General features: G+C 39.0%; 1 protein-coding gene across 3 annotated transcripts in view; it reads right to left on the bottom strand.

Moving 5' to 3' along the window:
• The window catches only part of PHKB (phosphorylase kinase regulatory subunit beta), a 300,058-nt gene that overhangs the window by 282,049 nt on the left and 457 nt on the right, over nt 1-17,552 (bottom strand). For 2 of the 3 annotated variants that reach the window (XM_021705835.2, XM_021705837.2), the window contains exon 2: nt 15,583-15,695. In XM_021705835.2, coding sequence (XP_021561510.1) covers nt 15,583-15,637 — 55 coding nt within the window. In that variant the 5' untranslated portion in view covers nt 15,638-15,695. Of the gene's footprint in view, nt 1-15,582; nt 15,895-17,552 lie in introns of those variants that run through there. The other variant, XM_021705836.2, reaches the window with a different exon arrangement.

Raw genomic sequence — 17,552 nt, 5'->3', positions numbered from 1 at the left:
CTAGCTGGGCTTGAAAAAAATATGGAAATTATTAGAGAAACCCTTTCTGGAGAAGTAAAAGAACTAAAATCCAACCAAGTAGAAATCAAAAAGGCTATTAATGAGGTGCAATCAAAAATGGGGGCACTAACTGCTAGAATAAATGAGGCAGAAGAGAGAATCAGTAATATAGAAGATGAAATGATGGAAAATAAAGAAGCTGAGAAAAAGAGAGATAAACAACTACTGGATCACGAGGGCAGAATTCGAGAGATAAGCGATACCATAAGACGAAACAACATTAGAATAATTGGGATCCCAGAAGAAGAAGAAAGAGAGAGAGGGGCAGAAGGTATAATGGAGCAAATTAGAGCAGAGAACTTCCCTAATTTGGGGAAGGAAACAGGCATGAAAATCCAGGAAGCACAGAGAACCCCTCTCAAATCAATAAAAATAGGTCAACACCCTGACATCTAATAGTGAAACTTACGAGTCTCATAGACAAAGAGAAAATCCTGAAAGCAGCTTGGGAGAAGAGATATGTAACCTACAAGGGTAGAAACATTAGATTGGCAACAGACCTCTCCACAGAGACCTGGCAGGCCAGAAAGGACTGGCAGGATATATTCAGAGCACTAAATGAGAAAAATATGCAGCCAAGAATACTCTATCCAGCTAGGCTGTCATTGAAAATTGAAGGAGAGATAAAAAGCTTCCAGGACAAACAAAAACTAAAGGAATTTGCAAACATGAAACCAGCCCTACAGGAAATCTTGAAAGGGGTCCTCTAAGCAAAAAGAGAGCCTAAAAGCAACATAGACCAGAAAGGAACACAGACGATATACGGTAACAGTCACCTTACAGGCAATACAATGGCACTAAATTCCTATCTTTCAATAGTTACCCTGAATGTAAATGGGCTCAATGCCCCAATCAAAAGACACAGGCTATCAGACTGGATTAAAAAACAAGACCCATCGATATGCTGTCTGCAAGAGAGTCATTTTCGACCCAAAGACAGCCCCAGATTGAAAGTGAGGGGGTGGAAAACCATTTACCATGCTAATGGACACCAAAAGAAAGCTGGGGTGGCAATCCTTATATCAGACAAATTAGATTTTAAACCAAAGACTGTAATAAGAGATGAGGAAGGACACAATATCATACTTAAAGGTTCTATCCAACAAGAAGATCTAACAATTGTAAATATCTATGCCCCTAACATGGGAGCAGCCAATTATATAAGGCAATTAATAACAAAAGCAAAGAAACACATCGACAACAATACAATAATAGTGGGCGACTTTAACACCCCCCTCACTGAAATAGACAGCTCGTCTAAGCAAAAGATCAACAAGGAAATAAAGACTTTAAATGACACACTGGACCAAATGGACTTTACAGACATTCAGAACATTCCACCCCAAAGCAACGGAATACACATTCTTCTCTAGTGCCCATGGAACATTCTCCAGAATAGATCACATCCTAGGTCATAAATCAAGTCTCAACCGGTACCAAAAGATTGGGATCATTCCCTGCCTATTTTCAGACCACAATGCTTTGAAACTAGAGCTCAATCACGAGACAAAAGTCAGAAAGAACTCAAATACATGGAGGCTAAAGAGCATCCTACTGAAGAACGAATGGGTCAACCAGGAAATTAAAGAAGAATTAAAAAAATACATGGAAACCAATGAAAATGAAAACACAACTATTCAAAATCTTTGGGATGCAGCAAAGGCAGTCCTAAGAGGAAAGTATATAGCAATACAAGCCTTTCTCAAGAAGCAAGAAAGGTCTCAAGTATACAACCTAACCCTACACCTAAAGGAGCTGGAGAAAGAACAGCAAATAAAGCGTAAACCCAGCAGAAGAGAAATAATAAAGATCAGAGCAGAAATCAATGAAATAGAAACTAAAAGAACAGTAGAACAGATCAACGAAACTAGGAGCTGGTTCTTTGAAAGAATTAACAAGATTGATAAACCCCTGGCCAGACTTATCAAAAAGAGAAGAAAAATGACCCTAATCAACAAAATCATGAATGAAAGAGGAGAGATCACAACCAACACCAAAGAAATACAAACAATTATAAGAACATATTATGAGCAACTCTATGCCAGCAAATTAGATAACCGGGAAGAAATGGATGCATTCCTAGAGATGTATCAACTACCAAAACTGAACCAGGATGAAACAGAAAACCTGAACAGACCTATAACCACTAAGGAAATTGAAGCAGTCATCAAAAATCTCCCAAAAAACAAAAGCCCAGGGCCAGATGGCTTCCCAGGGGAATTCTACCAAACATTTCAAGAAGAATTAATACCTATTCTTCTGAAACTGTTCCAAAAAATAGAAATGGAAGGAAAACTTCCAAACTCATTTTATGAGGCCAGCATTACCTTGATCCCAAAACCAGACAAAGACCCCATCAAAAAGGAGAATTACAGACCAATATCCCTGATGAACATGGATGCAAAAATTCTCACCAAAATACTAGCCAATAGGATCCAACAGTACATTAAAAGGATTATTCACCATGACCAAGTGGGATTTATCCCTGGGCTGCAAGGTTGGTTCAACATCCGCAAATCAATCAATGTGATACAATACATTAACAAAAGGAAGACCAAGAATCATATGATCCTCTCAATAGATGCAGAAAAAGCTTTCGACAAAGTACAGCATCCTTTCTTGATCAAAACTCTTCAGAGTATAGGGATAGAGGGTACATACCTCAATATCATAAAAGCCATCTATGAAAAACCTACAGCGAATATCATTCTCAATGGGGAAAAACTGAGAGCTTTCCCCCTAAGGTCAGGAACGCGGCAGGGATGTCCACTATCACCACTGCTATTCAACATAGTATTGGAAGTCCTAGCCACAGCAATCAGACAACAAAAAGAAATCAAAGGCATCCAAATTGGCAAGGAAGAAGTCAAACTCTCACTCTTTGCAGATGATATGATACTTTATGTCGAAAACCCAAAAGACTCCACCCCAAAACTGCTAGATCTCATACAGGAATTCAGTCAAGTGGCAGGATACAAAATCAATGCACAGAAGTCAGTGGCATTCCTATACACCAACAACAAGACAGAAGAAAGAGAAATTAAGGAGTCGATCCCATTTACAATTGCACCCAAAACCATAAGATACCTAGGAATAAATCTAACCAAAGAGACAAAGGATCTTTACTCAGAAAACTATAAAATACTCATGAAAGAAATTGAGGAAGACACAAAGAAATGGAAAAACGTTCCATGCTCACGGATTGGAAGAACAAATATTGTGAAGATGTCAATGCTACCTAGAGCAATCTACACATTCAATGCAATCCCCATCAAAATACCATCCACTTTTTTCAAAGAAATGGAACAAATAATCCTAAAATTTGTATGGAACCAGAAAAGACCCCGCATAGCCAGAGGAATGTTGAAAAAGAAAAGCAAAGCCGGCGGCATCACAATTCCGGACTTCCAGCTCTATTACAAAGCTGTCATCATCAAAACAGCATGGTACTGGCACAAAAACAGACACGTAGATCAATGGAACAGAATACAGAGCCCAGAAATGGACCCTCAACTCTATGGTCAACTCATCTTTGACAAAGCAGGAAAGAATGTCCAATGGAACAAAGACGGTCTCTTCAACAAATGGTGTTGGGAAAATTGGATAGCCACATGCAGAAGAATGAAACTGGACCATTTCCTTACACCACACACAAAAATAGACTCCAAATGGTTGAAAGACCTCAATGTGAGACAGGAGTCCATCAAAATCCTAAAGGAGAACACAGGCAGCAACCTCTTTGACCTCAGCCGAAGCAACTTCTTCCTAGAAACATCGCCAAAGGCAAGGGAAGCAAGGGCAAAAATGAACTATTGGGACTTCATCAAGATAAAAAGCTTTTGCAACGCAAAGGAAACAGTCAACAAAACCAAAAGACAACCGACAGAATGGGAGAAGATATTTGCAAATGACATATCAGATAAAGGGCTAGTATCCAAAATATAAAGAACTCATCAAACTCAGCACCCAAAGAACAAAGAATCCAATCAAGAAATGGGCAGAAGACATGAACAGACATTTTTCCAAAGACGACATCCAAATGGCCAACAGACACATGAAAAAGTGCTCAATATCGCTCGGCATCAGGGAAATCCAAATCAAAACCTCAATGAGATACCACCTCACACCAGTCAGAATGGCTCAAATTAACAAGTCAGGAAACGACAGATGTTGGCGGGGATGTGGAGAAAGGGGAACCCTCCTACACTGTTGGTGGGAATGCAAGCTGGTGCAGCCACTCTGGAAAACTGTATGGAGGTTCCTCAAAAAGTTGAAAATAGAGGGCGCCTGGGTGGCTCAGTTGGTTAAGCGACTGCCTTCGGCTCAGGTCATGATCCTGGAGTCCCTGGATCGAGTCCCGCATCGGGCTCCCTGCTCGGCAGGGAGTCTGCTTCGTCCTCTGACCCTATCCCCTCTCATGTGCTCTCTGTCTCTCTCATTCTCTCTGTCTCAAATAAATAAATAAAATCTTAAAAAAAAAAAAAAGTTGAAAATAGAGCTACCTTATGATCCAGCAATTGCACTACTGGGTATTTACCCCAAAGATACAAAAGTAGGGATCCAAAAGGGTACGTGCACCCCGATGTTTATAGCAGCAATGTCCACAATAGCCAAACTGTGGAAAGAGCCAAGATGTCCATCGACAGATGAATGGATAAAGAAGAGGTAGTATATATATACAATGGAATATTATGCAGCCATCAAAAGGAATGAGATCTTGTCATTTGCAACGACGTGGATGGAACTGGAGGGTATTATGTTGAGTGAAATAAGTCAAACAGAGAAAGACATGTATCCTATGATCTCACTGATATGAGGAATTCTTAATTGTAGGAAACAAACTGAGGTTGCTGGAGTGGGGGGTGGGGTGGAGGGATGGGGTGACTGGGTGATAGACACTGGGGAGGGTATGTGCTCTGGTAAGCGCTGTGAATTGTGCAAGACTGTTGAATCTCAGATCTGTACCTCTGAAACAAATAATGCAATATATGTTAAGAAAAAAAAAAAAGAAGAAGAAGGTAGCAGGAGGGGAAGAATGAAGCGGGGGAAATCGGAGGGGTAGACGAACCATGAGGGACGATGGACTCTGAAAAACAAACAGGGTTCTAGAGGGGAGGGGGGTGGGAGGATGTGTTAGCCTGGTGGTGGGTATTGAGGAGGGCACATTCTGCATGGAGCACTGGGTGTTATGCACAAACAATGAATCATGGAACACTTCATCTAAAACTAATGATGTAATGTATGGGGATTAACATAAGAATAAAAAATAAATTAAAAAAAAAAAAAAAAAAAACCACTTCTAACCAAGGCAGCCAAAGCCTAATATGACAAAAATGAGAACAAGTGTGAATTTATTAAAAACACATCACAGTTTTCAGATCATTATTCAACCTGCCACTTAGCTAATAACAAATTGTAAAGACCATTTTCATCCTGGACAAATTTCAGGGTGCAAGATCCTCTCTAAATAGCAAAAAAAAAAAAAAAAAAGGAATAAAGGCAATTTTTCTACTTTTGAAAAGGTTTTGGTCTCATTTGCTTTTGACCAGTATCTTGGTATCATTTCTATTGTAAATTACAATAAAGGAAAAATGTTCTGGGAAAAAAAAAAAAAAATCACTGAAAACTACAATGAACCATCAAAAAGCACTTACTAATTTTTCAAGACCTAGTATATAACACGCAGTTACAATTTTCTGTTATTTGTTTTCTACTTAGGGATTTGAAAATAAACTTCCTTCAAAATCATAAAAGACATATTCTAACTATATGCTTACCAGTAAAAATAAAATATTTGTATCTGCCATGAACCCAACATCTCTTAACAGGTAAATCAAATCTCCATATGTATCTTCTAGCCTGAACCAAGAAAAGATACAGCAGAACTTTGCACAATTTTGCAGGTTATTCTTCAGAAATAGAATGGCCAATCTGTCATTTTAAAATATGGACAAAAATTATGACATAAGATATATATTTGTAAGAATTTACTACACACACACAGGAAATCTGTTGAATTGGGCCTCCTTCTAAAAGTCAGTCTGTTGAGTCAAAAATTATATAATAAATGGCAAATGGATTCCAATGCATAAACAAAGTGATCACATTTTCTGAATCTAGACTGATGACAAGAGTCAATATCTGCACTTTCACAGACATTCATCACCCAACATGGACTGAGTGACCCACACCTGGCACTGTGCCCTGTGTTAAGTGTCAGAGACAGACATATAATACATGGCTCCTGCCATCAGCTGCTCCCTACCTTATCCCACTCTCCAATCTATTTTTCACTTCGTAGCCAGAGGATCTTCATAAAACGTTACTCAGTCTTATCACTGCATTACTGCAAATTTTCAATGGCTTTCCTTCTCACAATAAAATCCAAGTATCTTCAAGGTTTCCAATGCCCTGCCCAACCCAGCCATCTTCTCTCTCCTATTTCTGTCATTCACAGTGCTTTGTCCTTTGGCCTTCTCAGTGCTCCTCAAATGTCCAGCTATCTATCCCCAAGATCCTAGCCTAGAATCCTCTTCACCCTAACTTCTCATTTGACTTCTACTTCCTCCTTCAGCTCAAATGTCACTTCCAGAGAAGAATTCACTAAAGTCCCACACTAATGCTGCAGGAGACCTAGAGCTAATGAGTGGTGTTAAGCAAGGGAGTAACAGATCAGTTCCTTATTTTAGAAAAATCATCCAGACAGGAACTTATAGAATGGACTTGCTAGAGGTGGTATAATGGCAGATGATGGCCATAGGCAGCAAAGTTAAGTAGGAAACAACTAGAAGAGTCTGAGAGAGACAGAGATTCTATATCTACAAGAGCAGTAAAGTCATCTTTAGCTCTGCATAAAGGTCCATTGGGCTATGAGCTCTCTAAAACCAGTATTATATATTACAAACTTCCTGTGACATTAGAGAGACCCTATAAACGTTAATTTGAAATGAGAGAAGAGCAGTGAACATAACCAAGATGCAAATAATAATCACTGCCATTCATTTATGCGACACTCAGGCACTATGCATAATGAAGGGGAAGGCAGCAGTGGTTAGGAGCAGTGGTTCTGCCAGAGTCTGCATCCTAACTGCATGACTTTATGTGAGTTTACTTCTCTGTGTTTTGTTTTGTTTTGTTTTTTTCAAGAGAGAAGTAATAGTACCTATGGCAAAAGATTGTTGTGAGATTTAAATGAAAAGCACTGAAAATAACACTGCTTGTCACATATTAAATACTCAATAAACGTTAGCTACTAAAATAGTCCCTGCTGTCACCATCAACACTATAGTCTTTATTGTTATTATTAGTACCACTACTACAACCACCAAGTACTTCATAGACATTATTTCACCTTCGCAAAAGAACTTATGAAGGATATACTATTATCTCTACTATCCAATGAGGGAAAGTAGATACAAAAACAATTCACGCAGTTTATAAATATCATACTGGGATCTGAGCCAGTAGCATGAGTCTAAAGTCTAAATACTAAGCACATGATGACACTGTCTCTAAAAAGGGCAGGAGGGACTCAGGTGTGATAAGTAATACAATTTTCTAAGCAATATGATTTACTGATCATTTATTATGCTCCAGTACTTCTAGGCTCTAGGCATGCAGGAGAGGATAAAACAGATGAAATCTCTTCTCTCATATGAGACAGGCAAGATAAGAGAAAAATATCAAATAGTGAGAAGTACACTATAGAGAATTAGAATTAAGAGTGATGTGTCTGGGGGCCACTTAGATTGGACAGGAAGAAAAGGTCTTTCTAAGGAGACTTAAGCTTAAGATGAGAACCTAAAAGACAACCGAAAGGGACAAGCACAAGCTACCAAACAGCAGGACAGAGAACTTTCCAGGCAGAGGAAATCGCTATCACAGAGAGCCTAAGTGAAATAAAATTGTGTCTTAAGCGACCAAATCAAACCGGCGTGGCGGAAGAGCAACGGGTGAGGAATGGAGAGCTCCATGAGAAGATCACAGACAGGCAACAGCCAGGGGCCTTGAGTCACCCAAGGGAAGGGACTGCGGATTTTATGCTTCAAGATAATAAATTATCACAGGAAAGTGACAGGATCAGACTTATGTGTTTAAAAAAAATCTTCTCACTGCTTGGGAAAGAACAGATTGTAGTAAGGTAAGAACATGAATTCTTTCCAGGCTATCTCAGAGTTTAGACCAGAGATGAAAGTGGCTAAAACTAGGGAGGCAGGAGTACAGCTGGAGAAAAATAGACAGATTTTAGTATACATTTTTGGAGATGGAGTAGAAAGGATTTACAAATGAACTGAATAAAAAGGATGAAGGAAAAAGGAATAACCTCTGTATTTTTAGCACGAATAGCTGGCAGAATAATGGTTTAGTTTACTGAGATGAAGAAGATGAAGGGAGGCCCATGTTTGAGATAGGAATAGGAGTTAGAAATAAGAGTTTGGTTTTGGCCAGGTTTCATTTGAGATGCCCACCATATACCCATTTGGAAACGTTCAAGTAGGCACCTGGATCAGAATCAGGAATTCTGGAAGTTCCTCTTATCCTTTATTTTGCCTCACAGAAGACTGGAGATAAAGAAAACATCAAGAGGAAAACAGATTTTAGGATACACAACGTGAGTATTCTGTAACAATCTGAAACAGTGAGACAAGACATTGTACTCTTCATGAAACTATTTCACTTATAGAATCTAAAGCACCATTTCTGCTGAGGATAATGATATAGAAAGAAAGTAAGCTTTAAGGTCAATGAGATTCATGCCAGGCGAGTTAAGCCACATCATATGGCTTCTATTTCTTAAATCTTATAAGATTACAGGGCAGGACCTACTAAGAAGAGGTCAGAGCTCCCAGCAGGATACAATTTACAAGTGTTTCAGAAAATTCCATCATGGGCGCCTGGGTGGCTCAGTTGGGGCGCCTGGGTGGCTCAGTTGGTTAAGCGACTGCCTTCGGCTCAGGTCATGATCCTGGAGTCCCTGGATCGAGTCCCGCATCGGGCTCCCTGCTCGGCAGGGAGTCTGCTTCTCCCTCTGACCCTCCCCCCTCTCATGTGCTCTCTCTCTCATTCTCTCTGTCAAATAAATAAATAAAATCTTTAAAAAAAAAAAAAAAAAGAAAATTCCATCCTACTTGAAGGGAACCTGTTGCATACCCAATATAAGACAAAAATAAACTCTAACTATACATAAAATAATGATTGCTCTCCCTGCTGTCTGACAGGAGTTCCCAAGGAAACTGTCATAAAGAATTTCTTTAGACTTGTGATTATTGACAAAAATGAAATGGACTTGGACTCAAATGAGAATAGATTCTGGGTAACCTGATTGAAACTAATTATAGTTTACTATGACCAGTTTTCTTAATCAAATGGCCACCTAGAGGATAGATATCAAAATAAGAGAGATAAACAACCTTATCTGTTTTTGTATAAGTCCTACTCTTAAATACCTATCAGCAACATTATAAAAGACCGTATTAGGAAAGATAAGAACTCAAATTTATTAGGCAGCTACTAAATATCAAGTGTTTTGCATATAATATCTTATTTAATCCTCATAATAATCCTTCCAGGTAGGTTTTATTACCCTTATTTTTATAGAGAAGGAAGCCAGTTCTCAAGAATGTAAAGTAACTTGCTCAAGATCAAACAGATAGTAAACAACAAAGCCAGGATGAGATTCAGGTTTAGCTGAACACAAAATGTGTACTCTTTCCTTAGGCTTTTAAAAGAGGCCATAATCCACAGTGGTCCACGAACCCAGGCATATGGTATCTTTAAGCCACAAGAAACTTTTTGATTAATTGACTGTTACATTAGGCTGAAAACAAGGCTATCAGATCATGCCAAAAAAAAAGAGAGAGAACATCAGACATGTAAAATAAAGAGTTGAGTTATGCCCAGAATATATAATAAAACTTTACCATGTACTGATATGCCCATCAAATCAAATTAATAAAAGGAAATTAATCAAAGACCTAAAAAGAAATCAGGAAAAAATTCAAGTCTTATGCTGATAAACTCACTTAGATGCTGATAAACTTAGGGAGCCAAGATAGAGATAGTATACTTCATTTTAAGAAGGAGTAACTTTTAAAATTATTATCTAAGAATAAAAGTAAAAACACCAAGACATTTCTTAGCTCATTACAAAATGCTGTAACAATTACTACTAATAATTCAACTGCAAAACCAATGTGACTGCTATTGCTGACTAGCTCTGTTAACCTAACATTGTATAACTAGTAGTCACATGAAAAATGGAGGCAATCTGAGGTACTGGATGCTACACTCCTTTCCTAATTTGGTAACTTATTTTGCTGGTGAAATATGCCTATAAATTTATGGTCTTGTACATTTTACTCCAAGGTCCTTTAAAGAAAAACCTGGACCTTCAGCTATCTCTTTGGATTTAAGCAGTTGAAAAAAAAAGAAATTATATTCAACCACAGCATATACGGACACATTAGCAGTCAGAGCACAACAAAGCATGCACACACAATAAATTCAGTAAAAAGCAGAAACAAAGACAAAAGAGTAGAAATAAATTCAGGAGGAATAAAGAGGGTTACAATATATAAAACAATATAGGTACACTGGAAGTTAATTTTCCAAAATCAAGGTACTAGCTTTCATTTTTGGTAACATGGGGTAGTGTTTAGCCAAAAGCACCAGGGAAAAGCTCAGCTGTCAACCAAGGACATGCTTCAAAATAACAGTTGAATGAAACTATTCCTTTTTTTTTTAAGATTCATTCATTTATTTATTTGAGAGAGAGAGAGAGAGAGAAAGCAAGCACATGAGCAGGCGGTGGGGTAGAGGGAAGAGAGAAAGAATCCTCAAGCAGACTCCCTGCTGAGTGCAGAGCCTGACACAGGGCTTGATCCCAGGACCCAAAGATCAGGACCTGAGCCGAAATCAAGAGCCGGCCGCTCAACTGACTGAGCCACCCAGGAGCCCCTGAAATTGTTCCTTAAAACACTCTCCTACAATGATAATGTCCAAGGAACAAAAATAGGAGAAAACAAATCATTTCCAACGCAGTATTTCTCAATTAGTAAATAAACTATAAATGCAAACCACTCTGAGTATTTATTTTAATAGATAAAAGATTTAAGGAGTTTTTGGAGTCATTATTAACTTTTGGTTAGAGGAACTCCCAAAAAAGTGTAAATGTTGAAAGTAATTCACAAGGAATCAGTTCTTTAAGATGGCTTAAAATTGAAGTTTGGTATATTTCTATTTTGTTTCTAGGTGCATTCTATTTCGATTTAATTATATGGTACTGGAAATGCTTCTTGTATATGCCTTCAAACATTCTATGTAATGTTAAAGCACAGTTCTTATGTTTTGAAATTTTCAGGACTATTGATGCATAAAAGCATATCTTTAGTATTCTCTTTCCTTATAACTGCTGAATGACTTTGCTAGTGCCAGAAACCCACCAAGCCCTTATTAGGAAAGCCAAGATGGAAAACAGAGCCTGGTGCTTAAAATACAGAAAACACAGTCCAAAGATATATGTCTTCTTGTTCTCTTAGTTCAAAGATTAAACCAGAAATCAACTGTCAATGTTATATATTATATACTATTTTGTTATTTAGCAGATGACAACTGGAAACAAGGATCACTTTCATTCCTTAATATGAGCATTATTTTCTGTCTGTGATTTTTTCTTAAGCTCCTTCCTATTTCAAGATTTTCCTCCTCAATCTTGCCAAAACAGGAATTAAAATCTAAATGGAAATAAAGGGGGAACCACTGTCAGGGTTTGGGCTGCCTCACCTCACATTTACCTGTTAATGAGTCCTGTGGTTGAATATTCTACTTAAGGCATATTTGAGACAAAAAGCAGCCTCTTGCCAAAAGGCTTCTCCCCAGAGTGTTCACACAATGAACAGATTTTAAATGCCTAAGGTGGGTCACTACATACAAAAAAAAGCCCTAAAGACTTTAGTCTTCATTTTAGCTCTGTGGCCGCTAAACAAAGACCTTTTCTTCTGTAAAGGAAAACTAGATACAGCCAAAGACCTGAATTCCTAATGAGAATACAAACATGGTCTCTCTTGGATGCAGGAACTTCCTTGCAAATGTTTTCCAAATCCTGGGGACTCATCAGGGGAGCAATCAGCTTTCATCCAGCTTGCAAAGGGTCTCACCAACATGACAGTCTAAGAGCCACTGTGCCAATGTCTCCTCCAGCCCTTATACCAGGATGCCATGGAGTGGAAGGCAAAGCACATAGCCTTGAAACATAATAGTCTTGGACCTAGGGCAAGTTGCTTTACCTTTGTGAGCTTTTGTTTCCTGTCTGTGAAATTGTATATAAAAATACCTACTTCACAGGGGCGCCTGGGTGGCTCAGTCAGTTAAGCATCAGACTCTTGATTTCGGCTCAGGTCATGATCTCAGGGTTGTGAGATCAAGCCTGGCATCCGGCTCCGCACTGGGCATGGAGGCTGCTTAAGATTCTCTCTCCCCCTCTCCCTCTGTCCCTCCCTCCACCTCTCTCTAAAGAAGAGGGAAAAAAAAAAAACCTGAGGAAATAATTTTAATACTAACCAAAAATTTCTAATTTATAAAAGTTATTTCCATTATGCAAGAAGATGATAATCACTTAAGAAAGTTTTTAGGTATGGTACTGGCACAAAAACAGACACATAGATCAATGGAACAGAATAGAGAGCCCAGAAATGGACCCTCAACTCTATGGTCAACTCATCTTTGACAAAGCAGGAAAGAATGTCCAATGGAAAAAGACAGTCTCTTCAACAAATGGTGTTGGGAAAATTGGACAGCCACATGCAGAAAAATGAAACTGGACCATTTTCTTACACCACACACAAAAATAGACTCCAAATGGTTGAAAAACCTCAATGTGAGACAGGAGTCCATCAAAATCCTAAAGGAGAACACGGGCAGCAACCTCTTCGACCTCAGCTGCAGCAACTTCTTCCTAGAAACATCGCCAAAGTCAAGGGAAGCAAGGGCAAAAATGAACTATTGGGACTTCATCAAGATAAAAAGCTTTTGCAAAGCAAAGGAAACAGTCAACAAAACCAAAAGACAACTGACAGAATGGGAGAAGATATTTGCAAATGACATATCAGATAAAGGGCTAGTATCCAAAATCTATAAAGAACTCGTCAAACTCAACACCCAAAGAACAAAGAATCCAATCAAGAAATGGGCAGAAGACATGAACGGACATTTCTGCAAAGAAGACATCCAAATGGCCAACAGACACATGAAAAAGTGCTCAATATCGCTCGGCATCAGGGAAATCCAAATCAAAACCTCAATGAGATACCACCTCACACCAGTCAGAATGGCTCAAATTAACAAGTCCGGAAATGACAGATGTTGGCAGGGATGCGGAGAAAGGGGAACCCTCCTACACTGTTGGTGGGAATGCAAGCTGGTGCAGCCACTCTGGAAAACTGTATGGAGGTTCCTCAAAAAGTTGAAAATAGAGCTACCCTATGATCCAGCAATTGCACTACTGGGTATTTACCCCAAAGATACAAATGTAGGGATCCAAAAGGGTACGTGCACCCCGATGTTTATAGCAACAATGTCCACAATAGCCAAACTGTGGAAAGAGCCAAGATGTCCATCGACAGATGAATGGATAAAGAAGAGGTGGTGTAAATGTACAATGAACATTATGCAGCCATCAAAAGGAATGAGATCTTGCCATTTGCAACGACGTGGATGGAACTGGAGGGTATTATGCTGAGCGAAATAAGTCAAACAGAGAAAGACATGTATCATATGACCTCACTGATATGAGGAATTCTTAATCTCAGGAAACAAACTGAGGGTTGCTGGAGTGGGGGGTGGGGTGGGAGGGATGGGGTGACTGGGTGATAGACACTGGGGAGGGTATGTGCTCTGGTAAGCGCTGTGAATTGTGCAAGACTGTTGAATCTCAGATCTGTACCTCTGAAACAAATAATGCAATATATGTTAAGGAAAAAAAAAAAAGAAGAAGATAGGAGGGGAAGAATGAAGGGGGGGAAATCAGAGGAGTAGACGAACCATGAGAGACCATGGACTCTGAAAAACAAACTGAGGGTTCTAGAGGGGAGGGGGGTGGGAGGATGGGTTAGCCTGGTGATGGATATTGAGGAGGGCACGTTCGGCATGGAGCACTGTGTGTTATGCACAAACAATGAATCCTGGAACACTACATCTAAAACTAATGATGTAATGTATGGGGATTAACATAACAATAAAAAAATTTAAAAAATATATATATTCATCAAGTCATCGAGAGCAAATACTAGCCGTGTGAACTGTGAATGGCCCCATCAGCTAATACATTTTGAAAAGAAAAAAAAAAAAAAGAAACAAAAAGCTTTTTAGGGGCTCCACAACTGGGGATGCTTGCAGCTCTCGGCCCCAGGCCCAGCTTCCTTCAAAATGTCTACTGTTCACAAAATTCTCTGCAAGCTCAGCTTGGACGGTGATCACTCCACGCCCCCAAGTGCATATGGGTCAGTCAAAGCATACACCAATTTTGATGCTGAGCATGATGCTCTGAACATTGAAACGGCTATCAAGACCAAAGGTGTGGATGAAGTCACCATTGTCAACATTTGGACCAACTGCAGCAATGAACAGAGACAGGATATTGCCTTCACCTACCAGAGAAGGACCAAAAAGGAACTTGCATCAGCACTCAAGTCAGCCTTGTCCGGCCACTTGGAGACCATGATTAATCATGAAGGGCAAGGGGACTCGTGATAAAGTCCTGATTAGAATCATGGTCTCTCGCAATGAAGTGGACATGTTGAAAATTAGGTCTGAATTCAAGAGAAAGTACGGCAAGTCCCTGTACTACTACATCCAGCAAGACACGAAGGGTGACTACCAGAAAGCGCTGCTGTACCTGTGTGGTGGGGATGACTGAGGCCCACGATGGATGAGCACCCAGGAGTGGTGCTCCTTTGTTTCCAGCTAACAGTTCTAGAAAATAGCTTGTGACTAACAGTCCCCTTGTGCCTGTCCACTTGAGGATAGCATTAGCATCACCCCCTCCCCATCCTTATGTCAGTTGCCTAAGCATTGCCTGCCTCTCATGTCTAGTCTCTCCTTTTAGCCAAAGAAATGAACATTCCAAGGAGTTGGAAGTGAAATCTATGATGTGAAACAATTTGCCTCTTGTGTACTGTGTCATAAACAGATGAATAAACTGAATTTTTAATTAAAAAAAAAAAAGCTTTTTAGGCACCTATTTTACAATTGAGGCTCCCAGGCACTGAGGCTCCCAGGCCCTGGTCACATAGAGCTGGTGTAAAGACAGGGTCTCCTCTCCACACTTCTAATGCCCTATACAACACCACTATAGGCCACATTCAACATACAGTACAAACTTGAGCCTAACAACAACAGAAATGATGCCAGGCTTGGGCCCACCAAAGAGGAAATAAAACCAAAATGATATCATATGGTTGACATCAACATTCAGAAACAAAGGTACTTAAAATTATCAAGTGACCCTTTCGGGGTCTACACACTTACCAGACCTTAAGAAAGCTGGAGGAGAAGAGACGATGGCATCAGGTGAGCTGGCCATTTCAAATTGTTGACTCTAATCATAAGCATCGCAGGCTAAACTACAGCAATTTTCAAAACTGTTTAGTGAAGGTTAGAAGCAATCAGCGTTAAATTAATTGAAAGCAGTGTCAGCAGTTATTAACATAATGCAGTGTGCAAAAAAGGCAATAATTGAGGTTCATTATAATTTTATTTTCTTTTTAATGACTTGAAAATTTGATTTTCTTTGCTTTGATAAATTACATTTGCTTATATGGATGAGGCAGGAAATATATAATATCCACTTATTAAACATTACATAAGTGTAGCATCCTCTATCCAGCAGTGAAGTGATTATGCTACTATGTAACAATGCTCAGAACTTTGCAGTGCCATCTATCTCAGAGTCAGGTTAGCCCAAGTTTCAAACTAAGCTCAGTTTATATATTCTTCTAAAAGTAACAAACAGAATCAGGTTGATTGTTTTTAAAGACATAGGAAGTAAATGATTCATTCAATAAACTTTATAGTCAACACCTTACAGAGTTAGAACCTGAAACCTCAACTAATTTGGAGGAATGACTTCAAATGGTATCTCTTTCTACTCTTTCTACTCTTTCTATCTCTTTCAATCCTATCTAGAGTGTATCTCTTTTACAACCATGATATAAACATACACTAACATCGAACATTTATACTATGCACTTAACTACTTTGCACATGAAACTGGACTTAAGTGACTGCATTCAACAAAAGTTAAATAAAATCTGACTTTTTTTTCCTCAAGAAAGAGAAGGTAGGTTTTCAGAGCTTACTGTTATGACATGCAATTCAGAGAAAATAAAGCCTGGAGAAGAAAATAAACCCTATATGCTTAAGAGAAAAGAGAAATGCTGTAAAATAGATGTTGAAGGCAGAGCTCAGTTCCCTGTAAGAAAACTCAGGTTACTCTCTTTGACCAGATATTATCAATCCAATTAACACTTTTTATAGCCCAGGTAGACACATTGTTAATGGTCAATCAATATTTCAATATGACACAAAAATTTTAAGAAGCGTGAAACAGAAATATATGTGACTATTCCAAGTAAGTACACTGACTTTGAAATGTACTAGGGACTACTTGTTAAAAAATTCTCTCAGACTTTCATGGTAGTTCTGCAATAACCTAAGTAAATGGTGCAGAACTTTTTAAATAAGGTTTAAAAACAATGAAATTGGCAACAAAGATTGAATGAATTTCTCCTGTATGATTCATGAAATTAGATACTTTTCTTTAAATTAAAAAAAAAAAAAGGCAAACTACACAACAGACAACTAAGAACTTCATAAATTGGAAAAACCCCAAACATAATGGGGTATATTAGCTGAGAAAAAAAAAAAAACTCTCAATATCAGTGCAAATGCAGAACTGGTTTTCTGAGGACTATGCCTTTCCTTATTTAACATTAGCATCTCTCAACAATATAGTAATGACAATCCTTTAAAAGGAAAGATTCTTAATTGAACACTTGTCATTCCACCCATCTTTTCCGTTTATAGGCACACTTTGAGCTCAAGATTATATCCAGCCAGCCAGAAATAAGGGAAGTTTCAATCCTATCTAGAGGAGTGATCAGCCACAAGTGCTAACTTCAAAGTCGTGACTTTGCAATTTGAACAAGTCAGTTCAGGACACTTCCAACTGTTGTAACTGCCTGCGCAGCGTCTTCTGACCTCGGCAGCTTTGGATTTGGGAGGCACAACCGGGAACTATGAGTCCTGGGGCCACTTGCCCAGGGAAAGGGCCTGCTTCCTTCTGAGCCCTAAGCATGCTCAACGTGACCCCCTTCACAGTCTAAGGCCCTGTCCCCCTCAACCGATTTGTGCCACATAAATAACTCGCAGAACTTGTGAAGAACGTAGAAGGGAGATACGAAAGAAGGCAACACTTTTCTGCTGCCAGTTTTCTAGGA

The sequence above is a fragment of the Neomonachus schauinslandi genome, chromosome 16 (assembly GCF_002201575.2).
Source record: "Neomonachus schauinslandi chromosome 16, ASM220157v2, whole genome shotgun sequence".
NCBI classification, from domain to species: domain Eukaryota; kingdom Metazoa; phylum Chordata; class Mammalia; order Carnivora; family Phocidae; genus Neomonachus; species Neomonachus schauinslandi.
This window is presented reverse-complemented; position numbering and strand designations above follow the sequence as displayed.